Source organism: Caloenas nicobarica, chromosome 5 (genome assembly GCF_036013445.1).
Source record: "Caloenas nicobarica isolate bCalNic1 chromosome 5, bCalNic1.hap1, whole genome shotgun sequence".
In the NCBI taxonomy this organism is placed as follows: Eukaryota; Metazoa; Chordata; class Aves; order Columbiformes; family Columbidae; genus Caloenas; species Caloenas nicobarica.
In genome coordinates this window covers 35,607,711-35,624,468 of record NC_088249.1, presented here as the reverse complement: position 1 = coordinate 35,624,468, position 16,758 = coordinate 35,607,711, and the positions used below count along the sequence as shown (strand labels likewise).

The following is a 16,758-nucleotide window of genomic DNA, read 5'->3' as shown; positions in this document are numbered from 1 at the left end:
GAGGCTGCACATTGCCTTTCAGATGCAGTTGTGTTCACTTGCGTCTGTGAAGAGGAGTGAGAAAGATAAAACCCAACTCTTTTATAAGATGTGCACTGAAGTTGGAACAGATGCAGAGGGAAAGTGGTGAGCTTTTTTTTATGAGACTAAAAGAGCCCCTTATCTCTAGCCTTGCAAAATGAGGTCTTTAAAGAGAAGCTTTTGATATCTATAAATATACCAAGGGGTAAATATGAGGGAGGGGGAAAAAAAAAACCTAGCTAAGCTGAAGGGCAATGTTCTACAAGAATGGACAGATACAAGCTGGTTATGATTATATTTATGCTGATAATTAGAAGGTGGATCATTAGAGGGGTGAGGTTCTAGAACAATAGGAATAGTGGCAGTAAAACTGCCTGCATGGTTCTAGGGAAGGGCTGTGTTCATTTATGAAAGGTATTATATGATGCCATTGTTTACAGTGAGAAGGAACAACACTTAATGATTCAGGACATCTATTCCAGTCTTAGATTTCCATTTCAGAATGGGGTATTTTAGTTCAACCAGCAATTATGGACTATCTGAGGAAGTTACTTTTGCTCTGGTATAAGCCACATGGTGAATCAGATTCCTTTTACTTTATGCCATTAAAGTTTATCCCATTCATTCATATGTCCTCTTTGGACTTAAACTCTACAAATAAAGACTAAAATCTCTTTATACCTGTATGAAAGAGAACAGCATTTCATTTGAGAGCTGAATTATTATGTCCAGAACAGAGTTAACTGTTAACAAACTTACAGCATTGTAGAATCTTTCTGTGACTTCGTGCACTCTTTTGGCTTGAGAAGCACTGATAGTGCAAGTTAGAGGGAAACCCTACGATGTTGTGAAGTGAGCCAAAAGTAACCTGGGTGAATGCCTGGCAGGGAGCTAGGGCTGGGGATTAGATTGGTGTGCTGGACTGAGCTGTGGAAAAGGATGGCCTCTTTATTTCTGTAAAGCCATAGATGTGCTGCTTGTATAATAGAATACTGGTCTTCCTTCCTATGGCAGAGCATTTTCAGTGTGGCAGTGTGGAACATGAGTGTGCCTCTTCCTTGTTTTATTTAAACCTACCTTCTGACCTGGAATGGGATTTCCCAAATCATTGGAAAGGCAGGCAACTTGCTGCCTGGAAAACTCTCTATTACTGAACAAAGCAACCTATATGTAAAATAACTCACAGGTAATGTTTGTAGCTAAAGGGTATAAAATGTGTCTTCCTTAACTCAGAACAGCAGGCAAATAACTGGATAGAGTGGCTTGCTGTGTTATGTATACTTACACTATTATGTATACTTAGGGTAACTGGAATCTCAGGTCTCTGCCATGCAAAACATGAGCCAGATGTCCTGGCAAGTGGGTACAACTAGAGGGACATCTTAAGCTTTCCCACCCTGCAAAAGCAGATATGAAGGCAATGAGACCGAGTGATTTCACTGCTCTCTCCCAAGTCTTGGCCTGTTACTTTGGCCCCAGTTCGGGAAAGCACCAAGTTTGCCTGTGAGTTTGCAGGTGAGAAGTTCCTTTAATAAGCATGTGTTTCAGTGTTTTGATGGAGCTGATGAACTAATAACTGTTCTGTCTTTGTAAACATTTGTTATTGTAGGGTTATACAGCTGGCTCCGGGACTGCACACACTGAGTTGATACTATAAACCTTTTTGTGAGTGCTAACAAACATCTGAATTTGTTTAAGGATACTTATTACGTACACTTTGTTCTCATTTTAAAAGATCTGTAAAAATATCTGAAATGTCTAAACAGTTATTGAGTAACAAAAGAAAACAACTTCAAAACCCACAGCTTTTTCCACTTCGTGGAGTTGTGTATATATCTTGATGCCTACGAGGACTTCAGTAGACCTGCATGTTTTGTCCTCAGCCGTAACTTATTCCTGGCTGGGATCTCTTTATGCTTTAACAGAGCAATTATTTAGATACTATGGTATAGCTACTCTTGCAGTCTCCTTGTGGACTGACTGTATCAAATAACTAGGGATTGGGAACACTGTTGCTTCATACATCACATCCTCTTAACACCATTTGTATAAAACACTGGTGCCCCAAGTTAATAATGGGTGTGTGACCTGAGTTATGTTTAAGAGGTTTTAGTGACTTGAGAGTTTACAGCCATACAGATACAAAGGAGGCAGGAGTAAAAATACTCCTAGTCTGTATGTAGATACTGAGCAAGGCTGTAAGGGTGGCAGTAAGGCTGTTTGAGGAATATACAGCATGATGCATTAGTAAAGGTAAAAGTTTATTTGAATGTTTATCTGTTATCTGTTTAAAAAGTGACCTGTGGCAGTCCTGTAAGATGGACCAAGGAAGACTAGGCACAAGGGGTGAAAAGTTTGCCACTCTAAAATACATTCTTTTTTTTCCCCTTTCTTTTCTGTAGGATTTTTAGAGCGCCTCAGACGACATCTCAAATGGATGATTAGCTTCGCAATGGCAGAACTCACAGTGGAGAATGGCAGCTGTACGGACTGGCAAAAGCGATGCCTTGCCTTGGAGTCCCAGCTCTTCAAATTCCGCTTGCAGGCAAGCAAGGTCCGGGAGCTGTTAGCTGAGAAGGTGAGGCAGTGGTGGCTTCTACTGTGTGCTGAGTTACGGCATGTAAGCAAAAAATCCCTAAAAGCTGAGCTATCCAATAAAACTATTACTTGCAGTGGGGATCTCTTCCTTGATTACAGTATGGCATTGCACTCTGCTTATCACTTGCGATACAGAGATGTGCCTTGTCAGAGTGGTGTAAAGTGGCATTAATGAAAATAAGAATTTGACCTCATTTACTGGGAAATCACCAGGTATTTGGACTCTACTGGAAGACACTGTATCAACAATATTCTGAACATCTGAAGTGACTGGGGCAGCTGCAGAGCAAAGATGGATATCTGGCATAAGAATAGCAGGATCAGGACTTCGCTGGCAATAGAAAAGCTTACAGGAGCGCAGATTACGCTGGAATGTTAAAATACTGGACAGGGGTACATGTAGTGCCGTAGTGTTAGAGTAACATTGCATACCCAGTCAAAACATTCTAGGGATACTGAAGAGTAGGACTGAGTGCTTTGAGATCTGGATGTTAGAAACTTGCATAACATTGGTGTTTTTAGAAGCATCTCCTACTAATCTCTTTCAAGTGCACTAAGTTAATTCATTTGCAATCCTATTGGAGAGGGCTGGCAAAGATTTGAAGGTTTTTCTGGGGTAGGTTTTTTTTGTTTCCATCATGGTGTGGATTTTTGGTGTTTTTTCTTTACATTAAATTGAGTTATGTGAATTAAAGCTTTTCCACTACTTCTAATTTGCATAAAATCAAAGTTTATAGGTTGCTGTGGGTTTCCTTTTTTGTTTCAAAATGTGGCTTACACTATCACAGTCCAGTCCAAGATTACTCAGATATTCAATTGCTATTGGAAAGTGAGAACAGTTTCTTTCAGTCACAGTGTGCCAATGAAGTTGAAGTCTTCACAACTGACTGCAGTTTACTCCAAGTGCTTTTCAGCTGTACCTGATGACAGATATGTTCTAAATTCACTTTTGCTCTATTTTGTATTACGTAACTTTTATGTGTATATTCTTGTTTGTTGGTTTTGGATGTTTTTACATCCAAATGACATCTACTTCAGAGTGGAGCAATTTTCATCCTTGCTTTAACTGCAATTACATTTCCACTAGTGTCGTATACTGCATGAAGCATTCATTCTGCCCTTCATATTTTAAGAAAATATGCAATTCTAAGTACTCTTTTCATCTTTTCAAGGTAGCTTCTGAGAGTGACCTTATTGATTATTTAACTTGGAAAACTCTGAAAGGGGCTGTAAAGTCTGTTTAGATAAAGGCACATTAAAAAAAACATGTGTAAATGTAGCGCAGGTCTGGTAAAGACAACCAGTACTCTACGTGCAATACTTTACTTTTGCTGCATTATGGCACCTGTGGCCTCATGCTTTATTACTTTCTGCTTTGAGAGACTGTCTGACCACCCCCATGCAAAACAAAGAAACGCACCTATCAAACTTTCTTTTTGGGGAATAGGCTTGCCAGACATCTTTTGACTGTCGCTATAGCGAGGTTTGTGGGCTGTGGCAGAGAATGAAATTTTCATCTGCTTCAGGGGACTCCTCAAGGAAGAGGCCTGACTGCCATTAATCCAGCCTTTCAGTCAGAGCGATGTTCCCTTTGTTAAGATTAAGGAGCAGCTTGGTTCAGTGATCAGGTTACTCTGTAACTACTTGCACAGCACAGTTGTAGGCCTACTTGCAGGGTCAAAGAACTTGCAGGTTTGCAATTCCCTACTCCGAATGTCGTGTGGGAAGGGGAGAGCCCCAGGGACTGTTGGGCAGCTCCGGCAGGCTCTTCTGGCACAGGTGGACTCCAGGCACCAGAGTAGGTGCTCACCTTGCAATGCTGATGCTGACCGTTGCCATTGGGAAGCGTCCTGTGCCTCGGGTTCCCAAACACTGCAACAGCTTGCTCAGAGACCCTCCATCCCTCTTTGTCCATCGCCACAGGGCTCCCCAGTAGTCACAGCAACCTGGGCTCCTGTCCATGCTGCATCCCCTCAGATGGGCAGTGATGCAGGACCAGAGAAAGTGCGTGCTTTATGCGTAGTGATGCCAGCTCCACAGATTTTTATCATAGATTTTATAGTAACTGTGATTTTTTTTTTTTTTTTTTTCCTCCTCTTTTTTTCTCTTTGCCACTCTCTCTGTGAGAGAGAAGAGACCCAGACATATTTGAAAGAGTACTACATTTTCAAATAGTTGGGGTTTTGGGGGATGGGGGAGAAGATCTTGAAAAAATGTGAAATGGGCACAGTTTGAAGCTGCATTGCCCAACCTGTGGTGAGCATTGCCCCTGACATCCTCTAATATGGTTTGCAGCAGCAGGAAAATTTAGAAAAACAAAAAAGTGGCTTTGCCAGTGAAACTGAAGAACAATGTTAAAAGCAGTGTGATACTTTCTCACCAGCTAGGTTGTCTCGGGTGTCTGGAAGCTTGATTGAAAGGCTTGGAAACCTGATTCCCCACATTTTAAATCAGTCCTTATAACCAATGTTATTGTTTTAAGGCAGATTTTACTACCTTAACTCACAAAAACACCCCAGCGACTCATGCCTGACATTGGTAGCACAATGTGCACTAACAATTTAAATACCTCCAATGTTTAAAATCCGCTTAGATTGAATAATCTAGATCACTGTTCAGAACATGAGGAATTTAAAACCCAAGAGTTTAACTGCCAGTGCCCTAGTTCACATGGTGCGAAGTCCCAGGTTGGTAGCCCGGTCTTGGCTATCAAGCAGTGGCAACCAACCGCGCAGAGCCTGGCTGCGGGCTGACCTCAGCTCCTGGTCGCCGAGACAAAGCTCTGCCATCCTGCTGGAGCCCTGCAGGGCACAAGACCCCTGGGTCCTGCCTTCTTGTGGATGTCGGCAGGGGTTGTGGTCTCTTTGGAAACAGGCAGTTGTTTCCACTCTGACGTTCTTGTACACACACAAAGAAAGGGATACTCCTCTCTCTGTTGGGGAGACACATAGCAGACTGTTTCCTTGACAGCAAGATGACCTGGTTAGGAGTGAGCTCTGGAAGAGAGCAACAGGACGAAAATGAGGGTAACATGTGCAGGAACTTTTTTACTCAGTTTCACTTAGTGTGTTCTGAGCCATCAGGAGAGGGAAAGCCTATGTGAATGGTTGATAGGAGGATTTTCTGCAGCTGTTAGAAGGGTCATGTGGGTAGCTTTTAACCTGCTTCTGTCCTACTGCAATAAACAGCACTTAGAAAAATCCTCTTTTGTCTCCTGCAAGCATGGTTAGACAACTGGGCCTGTTTTTCTCCATACAAGCTGCCTGGGTTAATGTCTGAGAGAAAAGTTACTTGAATTTGGCTTGGTCACTAAGTTTTTTATGTGACCTGGGTCAAGTTGCTTAGTAGCATTTGTCAAATTATAAAGCATTTTGAATGAAAGGACCCATGTAAATACCAAGCATTATTATTAATTCATTGGGGGATTTGAAAGAGCCTTACAAGCACGGATGTATTAAATCTGAATGCACTCCAGTGAGACAGATGACACCAGGGATGGGTGAAGTAATCATTTTGTGTACATGAGAAACACAGCAGTTACTTAACAGTTCATAGTAGGACAATCCAACAATGTAGTAAAGGAAGTTAAGAAAAGCGCAAGTTCATTTAAGGTTACGGAGGGAATTAAGATGACAGAAGTAATTTATTCGACTGGATCTTAGCCAGGTCACCCTTCTTGCACAAGAAGTTTCATAACTCCAGTGATCAGGAATGGTCTCGGCATACATTCTCTGTCCTGATCAGGAACCAGGACTGCTAGTAATGCAATGCAAACTATCACGAGGCTGGGACAACAAAGATTTTTTTTTTTTTCAGTCAGAACAGTGCCGTCTTCTTAAAATAACATGGAGATCGCCCACCTTCAATTGAATTATTAATCTATGAGGATAGCCTTTGGGAAAAGGTCCAGAGATTCATCTAAAGTCTGTGCTGTGAATGTAGACCCTGACAATTCATCAGAAAGTTACTCTGAAGCTACTGTCTTTGTTTCACAAGGTGTATTACATATCCAGTTAGCATCTGTCTTTCACCAATGTATTTTGCTGCAACCTGTCTGTGGTGATGACTATCCAGAGACTAATAGATAAATACATGGGTATATCACTGTTTCTAATGCACACAGATGCATGTCATAACCCAGACTGCTGCTATCAGTGTTAGATTGCCTTAAGCTCAGTCTCTACCAAGACTCTCAGAGGCTGGGGTTTCAGTCAGAGGACCTTCAGCTACCTGTGCAATATTCTGTGGCATCTTTCTGTCCCTCTGCCAAAGGAATGTCTGTGATTTGGTTATTAAGCTCTGTAAACCATGATATCATCGATTGCACCACCAAGAAAACAAACCTGAGGAGTATCATGCTAAATGTGGCACTTTCTGATCTTCATGGTTTGAATTCATTGTGGCATGGCTTTTTTAGTTATATGACCATTGAGGTGTCTACATATATGTATCTTTCTGATATGTTTGTCAATAGGTGTCAGTCTGTTCTTACGATCAGTGTGTATGTATGAAAAATTGTCCTGGTGGCATTTGAAGGAGGGGAAATGGAAACACAGGAATGATCATGTCTCCAGTCTGGGCGGTCAGCTCAAAGGGAATAAGTCCCACTTTCAGAAGTATTGTTTTGGTACTCATACTGACCAGCTTGAATACTTGGCCCCAATGCTTTATCAAGGATCACAAAATGCATTGGAGAGAAAAGGAGTTCAGTTCCACTTACAGTTTGTTTTCTGCTTGAAGCATGATTCTTTTAAGCTTCTGAAGCTGCTTCTATGTCATTCCTTTATTAGTAAAACACAAATAAATGGTGGAAACTCTGTGAAGAATTTCTCAAATTTTGCAGCTTAGTGGATGAAACTCAGTGTCACTGATTTCATGTTATTTGGCTTAAATCCGAAAGCCATCAAAGCAAGGCAGGTAGTGGAGGATGACCTTGCAAGTACTGAATGAGATCTTAAGTTGCTATTAAAAAAACCTGGGCTTTAGTGGTAAGTTGTTAGAGGAACCCCGGGTATATCTGCATTTCACTGAGAATGAAGTGATTCATACACATTTAGAATAAAATTCTATTCAGTGTCCTTTGACATCAATAGCAGCAATGCTCAGATAAAGAATCACAGAATTGTCAGTTTGCAAAGCTCTTTAAAATTAAAAAAACATAGGAAAATTAAGATCATTGTTAATCTTGTCAGTTATGAGCTTGTGATGCATTAGAAGCCAAAGCAAAGTACTCATTGGTTATAATGTGGCATCGTGGAGGACCTGCTGTGAGCTTTCCAAGATGTATTCATTTTTATTTACTTTCGTAAATGAATCCTAGCTGAAATAAAACCAGGAAAGAATGGCATGCTGTAGACAGGCTTCTTGCAAGGACAACCCATGGTGTGTAAATTTTAGGGACGGGGTCAAGACTTTGGGACTATTCCCTTGACCCATGTAATGAATGATGAAGCTCACTAATGAGAAAATAGTTCCGGTAAATGTGAAGTAGGGCAGTAGACTGAAAAAGGTCAAAGGCACTTTTTTTTTTCCCCCCTCATCAAAGCAGTCCAGTTAACCCAAAAAATGCCAAAGATCTGTAGACCTGCACAAGAAATGGAAGATTCCTGGGTAAAACATGTGAATTTCCAGGTGATGTTAATTTCTTTTCTTTCTTTCCTCCTCTCCCCTTCTTCTTTTCTGGCTCTGAAGATGCAGGAGTTGGAACAGAGAGTGATAGAAGCAGAACAAAGAGCTGAGGATGCAGAGAAACAGGTAAGAGATTCTCTTATATTTGCTCTGGTACAAGCCAAGCAGGAACTTACTCTAAATTCCCCGCAGTCTAGCATACAGTCTAACATACAGGCTGCAGTGCTGTGCTTTGCTCTGCTACAGAAACATTGATTTACGGTGGTGAACGGATTTCCTGGTCTCCTTCCAAGTCTTTCAGCCTTAGCTATGGACAGGCACCTAAATAGGTTCAACCCAAAGTGAAAACCAGCACCTTATATCTGCATCTCAGCTTCACAGCCTTTACCCCTCATCCATGATAGGCATGCTTGGTTACGGAAAAGGATGTTGTACCTCAGGATTAAAGTGCAGAGATAGAACTGCCTGGCAGCGGGTCCTCAGAAAACAAATACTTAAGAGTACTGGTAAGGACTTGTCTACAAGTAGAGGAGGTTCTGCGAAAGAAGTAACGCTGTGTTTGCAAAACCCATCAGTAGTTTTGGACTTTCTTTTCAGTAATTACTGCTCTGGCTGGGGAGCCCATGGAGAAAAGCAGTTACAGCTGGATTCATTTCATATTACTGTAACCATCTAAAAATTAGGCATATTTTCTAAGCTAGTCCTTCTATGCTTCTTGAATAACGGAGAAGGGGAGAGAGAGATTTCAGCTTGTGAACCAGGCTGTAAAGAATAATGGACCTTTGGGAAGCAGACTGTTGTACAGTCTGTGTTGTAAGGAGTATTATAAAAACAAAAGAGACAAGAAGGGCCAGATGGTCTGAGCTCCTGCATTGCTGCAGACCACTGCTGAAGGGAAGGTTTGGAGTGAACCAGCTCCCTCAAGCTGGTCAAGAGCTCCAGGACTGAGCATTGAGTCAGAGATTAAAGCACAGAACTGAGACCTATGCAAAATGGCTAAGAATGGCTGTTGAAGAGCACTTCAGTAGTGAAGGACTGAATAGACAGTGTTATAAGCACTGGGAAAAATATTGCCCAGGAATCAAGAACTTGAAGCAGCTGGTAAGGTATTCTGTCTGCAAAAGGTACTATTCTGTGCCAGTTCGATATTGATATCAAGATTTTTTTCTGACCAGCTTAAATATAGGAAAGATGTTATGTCTTGTCAGCATGTCATTGGCCTCTATGCTAGATCAGTAATTGCCAACCAAGACCCAGAGTTGTTCTTGGTAGTGGTGTCTGTAAGTCCATGCCCAACCAAGACAGGCAAAGGTAACATTGTCACTGTGACAGCACCAGCAGGAAATGTAGTTATTGCCACAGGCCAATGAAGGAAGTTTCATACTAGCAGACACCTCAGAGTGTCCATGATGTGGTAAGGTGCAATGGCAGCAAGGGAGCAGATGGAGGGCAAGTCAAAGCCAGGTCAGAGAATGGGCAAGAAAGGGAGAACTTGGCTGGGGAGGTGTAGGAGAAAGGAGGATTGCCTTCACTCACCTGCCGTCAGCAGTTCTACAGCCATGTGTTGGCAGATCCTAAAGACTAACAACCCTCAAAGTTGTAGGATCTGCCTTTCCAGAAGCCTTATCCACATCCAGAGATAAGTGTTCCTAAAGAAATACTTCATCGCTGCCTGACAGCCTGAAGAAGTGACAACATAAGGAGTAGGACCATTCTGTTCCACTAACAAGTATGTTCACCATGAATGAGAAGCAGCTGACAAATGAGAGGGCTCCACATCAAGTGTAAAATCCCTTGTTATCTTTCTCTCCAGGAGTCTAGGGGTTTGGATTTATTAATTCAATGGACTCCCTGTAGCTGCCAACCTCAATTAAGGAAATCACATGTTTGCAGTCCCCTCTCTGAGCCTCTAGTACAGAGTCAGCATTTAGGCATCAGACAGAAAGGAGGGGCCATTTCTTTTTACTATAATCACTCTAAACTCTAATGAAAACACATCCGACTCAGCAGGCTTAGTTTTCTGGCTCACATGTTGGGCGCCTACCTTTCTGATTCAGTGTGAGGAAGAGGCAGTTTGCTTCTCTGCCTAATGCAGGCAGACAGGAGGACAAAGCACAGCTTCTGCAAGTATGAAGTGTAGGCTGTTCAACAGAGCGTGAGTAACTCTCTTCACAGACTCTGTGGAGTGCTCAGATCATTGCCTGCATTCTGTCTTCCTGGTTCCAAACTCATGCAAAATTAGTGGTATCTGGAGTTGGTTTCTTTGCAGATTGGGTCACTCTGGGATGTGTTGGAACCAGATATTTTCCTGTCATCAAATGCTGCAGTTAGCAGGTTTGAGTTGAGTTGGTGGAATTCTATTCACCTTTAAAAATGAAGTCTTATATCCATTGCAATAGTATGAGGTAATAATAAAACAGACTGATATATTGAGAGACGTAGGTCTTGAAGAAAGCAAGGAGGTTTTAAAGTTTGCTAAAAAAAAGGGGAAGTCGTCAGCAACAGCCTGATTTTAGTGCATTGAAATGTTTTCTGTAGTGAAGGAGCATTACTTTGGTGCTTGTGCTTGAGATGAACTAGTGTTGGCACTGTAAGGAGCTCAAAGATAGACAAAGCTTCTGAAATATCTAACATGTAAGTCCATAGCAGGTCTGGCGAAAAGACTTGTCAGAAAGCCAGAAGTTGCCACAACATTGTCTAAGCTGGCAGTAGGAGGAGGAAGGAACTCTGTAGTACACTTTCCTGTAGAAATATTGATCTGAAGCACATGGCCAGGTGTATATCTTGTTAGTAAAAAGCCTACCATAGTATTGTGAAGGAGGAAAATGTGGTGTACCTTGCCCATATGTCTATGTAGACTATAGTGCCTTTATGGACCCTTTGACCAATAGTCTGCAAATATTTCATAATCCACAATGTGTTTATCTGTTCATGGTTCAGTTTGCATCTGTTGCTGCTTCAGCATTACAAATGAATGGACAATGTTCTTTTGACACATGTGGATATAACCTGTGACTCGAAGGTGTGGGTTGCTTTTTTCCTTCCTTTCCCGACTTCAAAATTTTGAAGCCCATAAATACTCTGTTAGGGTCTTACCACTAAACAAGCAGCTCCTTCATTTGCATTGTTTTGGTTTTTTGTCTCCCTCTAATTGTCATTCCAGGTAAGACTTATGGAAGAGAAGATAAAACTAGCCAATGTGAAGACCAGTGAATCAGACAGCACTCTGCACAGGAAATACCGAGAGCTGATGGGCACAGTGCAAGGAAAGGAAGATCTGATCAACAGATTGGAGACACAGCTAGCAAAACAGGTAAAGATATTTTCTACAGCGAGACCTGTACCTTTCATGAGTTGGAGGGACTCTAATGTATGTTTCAAAAGTATGGATTGTGTCTCCATTACATATTAGCCTCTCAGTTGCCTTCAGATCAACTGTAAAGTGATGCCCTGCTCAGTGCAAGATCCTCTCCTTCCTTTCTCTTTTCTAAATTAAAGTTTTTGTCTGAAGCACTTCAGCTTCAGTAGCCCTTGTCTCTTCATTGTAGGAGATTGGTCAATGTCCTTAAAGGACTTCTTTATGTTAGTATTGAGACGGTATTGAGACCATAAATTGTAATGCTAGAGTCTGGTCACAGTGTTTGTCTGGCTTCCTAACATATTGATTGCTCTACAAAATTGTTCTGTAGCCCATTTCTGACTCAGCATATGATGCTTCTTCGGAAGGGACTTTTCTCAGTCTTCAGCAATCCTTTAGCCTAGTTCATATCTTGTCTAATGTCCCCATTATAAAAGAGCAGCTGTTTCCTGACATGATAGTTCTTAGTTTTTTCCATTCTTAGTTGGTGGTAGGAAGGAGCTACATCTATAGCAGGGCTTGTATTTTGGCTCTAGTAAACGCCTTGCCCTGTGGTCTTTATAATGTGAGGAATGAGGTATTATATGTTGTTAAGTAAATTACTTTTAAATAGAAATAGCTCACTAGAATTTTACACAAAAAATACTTTTGCCATTTGAGTTACATTTTACATTTAACTAATTGTCACCTATTTCAAGGGCAAAATAAATTGGCAAGATGTCTGAACTTACTCAGACTAAATGTAGTGTGGAGGTCAGGTGTCGGGTCTCTGTAATATTCAGGGTTTCAGGTCACTTCCCCAGGCCAGCTTGCTCAGGCAGGATGTAGATGAAGTTTCTGCATTTTGGAGGGAAAAGAAGCTGTTTGAAAGGAGCTATACAATAGTGACGAAGGTCTAGAAGCAGCTCTTGTAATCAAAAATGGAAGAAATTCTGATGTACCTAAAAATTTGAGCTGTGATTTGACTAAAATCAACAAACACAAGTAGAAAAATCTTCTGGTAGTAGAATTTTTTTAATTCTAGCAACAAGAGGCAAAATGAGATTCTAGAAGTGAAAGTGGAAGTTTGAAAATTTCAGACAAGAAATACTTTCTATTAGGATCACCAGTTTAGTTTCAGAATGGGACAGGATGGTGCAATCTGCTCTAGGTGTACCTGCTTTAGCGGGTGGGCTGGACAAGGTGATCTCCAGAGGTCCCTTCCAACCCTAACCATTCTGTGATTCTGTGGCAGTGCTGGATGTCACTAAGGGTCCCTGTAAGGCATCCTTTTTGTTTCCACTGAGATAAGGAGAGCTGTGGAGTTCAGAGTGTTAACAAGAGAACACTGAGGTCATGTCTGGAGTACACAATAGCACGGGACACAAAGAATATCTAACTGCTTCTGGATCTTAAAGTGGAATAACTGCATCTATGAGTGCTATGCCTGAGTGACTTGGTTCTGCTTAGAGGCAGGGCTTACTAAGCTCTGTGACAATGCTGTTGTCACGTCACTATTCTAATTTAAGACCCGAAATAAAATCTTGGCGTTGCCCTTCACCATGTAGCATAGCAATATTCTGAATCTTTTGCCTCTTGGTCCCTGATCTGAGACAAGTTCAGGCCATTAGGGATTCAAAGGCATTTCTCATGGGATGGATATTCAGAGAACTATGGTAGATCCACTACATATGCCGTATCGTTTCAGACTAGTAGGCACATTTAATATTTTTACTCCAGCAAAGGCTCTTTCCTGGGAACAGACAGAGCCATATTCGGGGAGAAAAATTAAATAAATCCTCCTCTTGAAGCATTAGATTTGATTACTTTTATTTCAGTATGCTCAACTATAAATGTTACTGCTACCCATAATGCTGCCAAAGTCTATTTTAAAGTCAGCAAGGATATTTGAATAAGAGCTTTTAAATGTGCAGTTGTGGTGATGAATAGCTTGTGGTAATTAAAACTATGTGAAGATGCGAGGATTTCCTGCAGTCTACTGAGTATTTATATGATATTCATTAGGTCACCTTACACCCTTCAGTGTGAAAAATTTTAAAAGGGAGAGGGTGAAGCACTGACATTTTTATTATCATAATGATAATTTGTTCACATAGAGGAGTGGGGAAAAATCTAGTGAGGAAAGCACCAACTTCTACCAGAAGGTGTTAACCTTTGTCCATTTAATTAGAGAAACCAGGGCTGAATGTGTCATGCAAAGTATGTTCCCCTCCTCCCTCCCTTGCTCCTGAGCAGATTTCTCCTTGTAGTTGTTCAAAGCATTATGTAGATAGGAGACATTTTAGTGACATTGCTTTTGATGAAGCCACACAGAAGATGAACAGAAGGCTTCAGGTGGTTGTAGTATCAATCTTCCAAAGGAAATTCCCAGAAAAGGAAAAAAACGCAGCTGAGAAAACACAGCTGCAAAAATTATATTGTAGCAATATTGCCCAAGCAGATACTTAAAGAAAAATGTTCATTGTGCAAATCAACGGTATTCCCATAACACCTTTGTGTGGACTAGAACTTGTTTTAGTGGATGTGTAAACATACAACCACTTACGCTATCTCAAAACCTCCTAGAAGGTCTTAGTGTTTCAAGGTCAAGTTTTGGAGCTTTTTTTATCCTGAGTCTGCTATCTTTCTTTCTCAAAGGGAATATTTTGCGTGTTAAATACATTGTCTGTATTAGTGTCCATCTTATGCACCTTTAAAAGTCTATACACCTGTGCCTGCAGCTATTGAATCTCTTTTACTTGGAAGAATTACACTGGTTTATACATCACTTACAGGCACTGCTTAATTCTTATTAACCAGCCAACAATATGTGTGTGTGGAGGCTGGGGGAACACTACAGATGTTCAATAGCAAACAGCAACATTGCAAAGCATTGCAAAAACATCTAAAATGGGAAAAATTGCAGACTGTACTCAAAAGAAACTGTGATAGGTGGGCAATCATTACCCGAACTGGATTTTGCTATTCCACAACAAAGTCTTGAAACAACCCTCTGAATTTGACTCCAGTGATCATGTAGGACAACTTAGAGCTTAATTTTTTTTTAGAGGTCAGCTAAATAATAACATCCAAATAGTAGTCTTGAATCTTACCTCTGGAATGAGAGCTTCAATGTTTAAGTCACTCATGATGCAGTAACTTAGTGAGAACAGTTAGTTATACTCTGCTAATGCATCTAATCTTTTTTTGGCACAGAAACAGCTGAGGACCGAGGAAGCCAAAATTGTTCAAGAGAAAGCTGCCAAGATCAAGGAGTGGGTAACATTTAAGCTGAGAGAGGTTAGTCTTTAGCTTGCTGCCAGGTTTCAAGACCTATGACTGAGTTCAGCGGCTGCCTTGCTAGTGGGCTCCTATGTAGCACAATAGCCTGAGGACAGTCAATCAGCCAGAGGCTTTTTGCTTGTTTGGCCCTACACACACTTTGTTGCAGAGCTGGGGTCGTCCTTCTCGCTGAGGGCTATTTACTGCTTTGGGCAAACTATAAGTGACTGTGAAGTCACTAATGCCCAAAAGCAGTCTCTGAAGACGACTTACTGCTCACAAGTGGCTTTCACCTAGCTTTCCTCTGCCTCTCCCTTTTTCCTCTGGGTGCTGTTTCTGTCTCTTTTTCTGACAAAGCAGCTGTGACACAAACACATATCCTTTGCTCTTCCTTAATTTGCCCTGTCTGACTAAGGCTGTTTTCCTACTGCCCAGCATTTTCTCATGTCTAACCTCGCGCTCCTACCCATCCTGTGGACTTATGCCTCTATCTGGGCCTGATTCAATACCCTCCAGAAAACCTGAAAGATAGCAGTGGGTCAGCACACAGTTTTAAAGATGCAGTAATAGTTTACTACAGGGAATGGGGCTACCTGGTCTTTCCCTTTTATTCCAAGTTAAAGCCATAGATTTCCCAGTTTATGCCAGAAAGGGAATTTTTTGGAGCTGGAAGAACCAGTCTTTGTGGACACTAATTGTGTTATGATTTGACTTTGTAATCTCATTAGACTGCCTAGACAATTTACTGAGCTGCTGTGCTGCTTTTCTTTCATTTTCCTATATGAGATAACTTAAGGTGCATCTACATTTCTGACTGGTGCAGCACAAAGGAGGAAGCACAGGAGTTGACTTGGTGTGACCTGTGGTGAATCCAGGACCATACAATGACATTGTGGCTTTAGTGGCAAGGAGGTTTGTGCCAGATGCTGATTCTAGGTGCATACCATGCACAAGCGCATCACTGCTAACTGAAGGACTTTGCGTCTGTGTTGCAAATGCGTCGCTCTAGACAGCATCATGGGTGCAATTTCAACTTTGATTCCATCAAGAGGGAAGCCTTTTTGGGTGCACCACTGCTGTGTTTAAGATTGTATCCTGAGTCACTTCAAGCAAAGACATGAGGCACATTTGCAAAGAATCACTTGTGCACTAATTGCAAATGTAAATGCACCCTTAATGGTTGGAGTCGATTTGTTTGTTTGTTTTTTTCTTTGGTCCCCTGGATCCAGAGGATCTCTTTATAACCACATATGGGGTGAGAGGGGAAAACATGCTCCTCCTGGGTAATAGGTTTTTTGATTGTCTCTTTCATGACTGTTATTTCTGGAGCAGGAGTAAATTATAAACAATAGCAAGGAAGGAAGATCTATTTGAGAAGTGCAAATAGTATATACAAAGGCTATTTGAGAAAGCACAGCAAAGTGTTTAAGTGGGTTATCCAGTGGAGCTGCTGAGGAGAAGGGTTTCAAGGTGACTGGTAGGCTCACCCATCCTCTTTTCCTGTTCAGACACTCGAATGTAATAAAGATTAAGACATGTTCTGTATAGTGGAACACAGGCGCACACAGTTTTGCATTATTTTTCAGTTTTTATTATTGTTGTTTCATAGCTTGAGCTAGAAAATTACCACCTGAAAAACTGTAATCAGAGACTGACGGAGCAAATTGAAGCCCTTCAGGATACATTGCAAGGTAAATGTGTTCACCTGGCATTGTAGCCTAGTAACCACTTCAAGAGTGGAAGTCAGGATTCCTGGGTTGTATTTTTAATTTTGTTAGAAATTAGCACTTGTGACAGTGAGCAAGCAGTAGAATTGCTCTGTTCCTTGGTAGGTCCCTTTTTAAGATCGGAATAACATTACTTATCTGCCTTCAACCTTTAATTGGTTTCCC

At 41.3% G+C, this 16,758-nt stretch overlaps 1 protein-coding gene across 1 annotated transcript in view; it reads left to right on the top strand.

Moving 5' to 3' along the window:
* Positions 1-2,458: 2,458 nt before the first annotated feature.
* PLEKHH1 (pleckstrin homology, MyTH4 and FERM domain containing H1) overlaps positions 2,459-16,758 on the top strand; it is a 44,617-nt gene continuing 30,317 nt past the window's right edge. The window contains exons 1-5 of the mRNA XM_065635376.1: positions 2,459-2,599; positions 8,311-8,373; positions 11,411-11,560; positions 14,801-14,884; positions 16,476-16,557. Coding sequence (XP_065491448.1) covers positions 2,459-2,599; positions 8,311-8,373; positions 11,411-11,560; positions 14,801-14,884; positions 16,476-16,557 — 520 coding nt within the window. The remainder of the gene's footprint in view (positions 2,600-8,310; positions 8,374-11,410; positions 11,561-14,800; positions 14,885-16,475; positions 16,558-16,758) is intronic.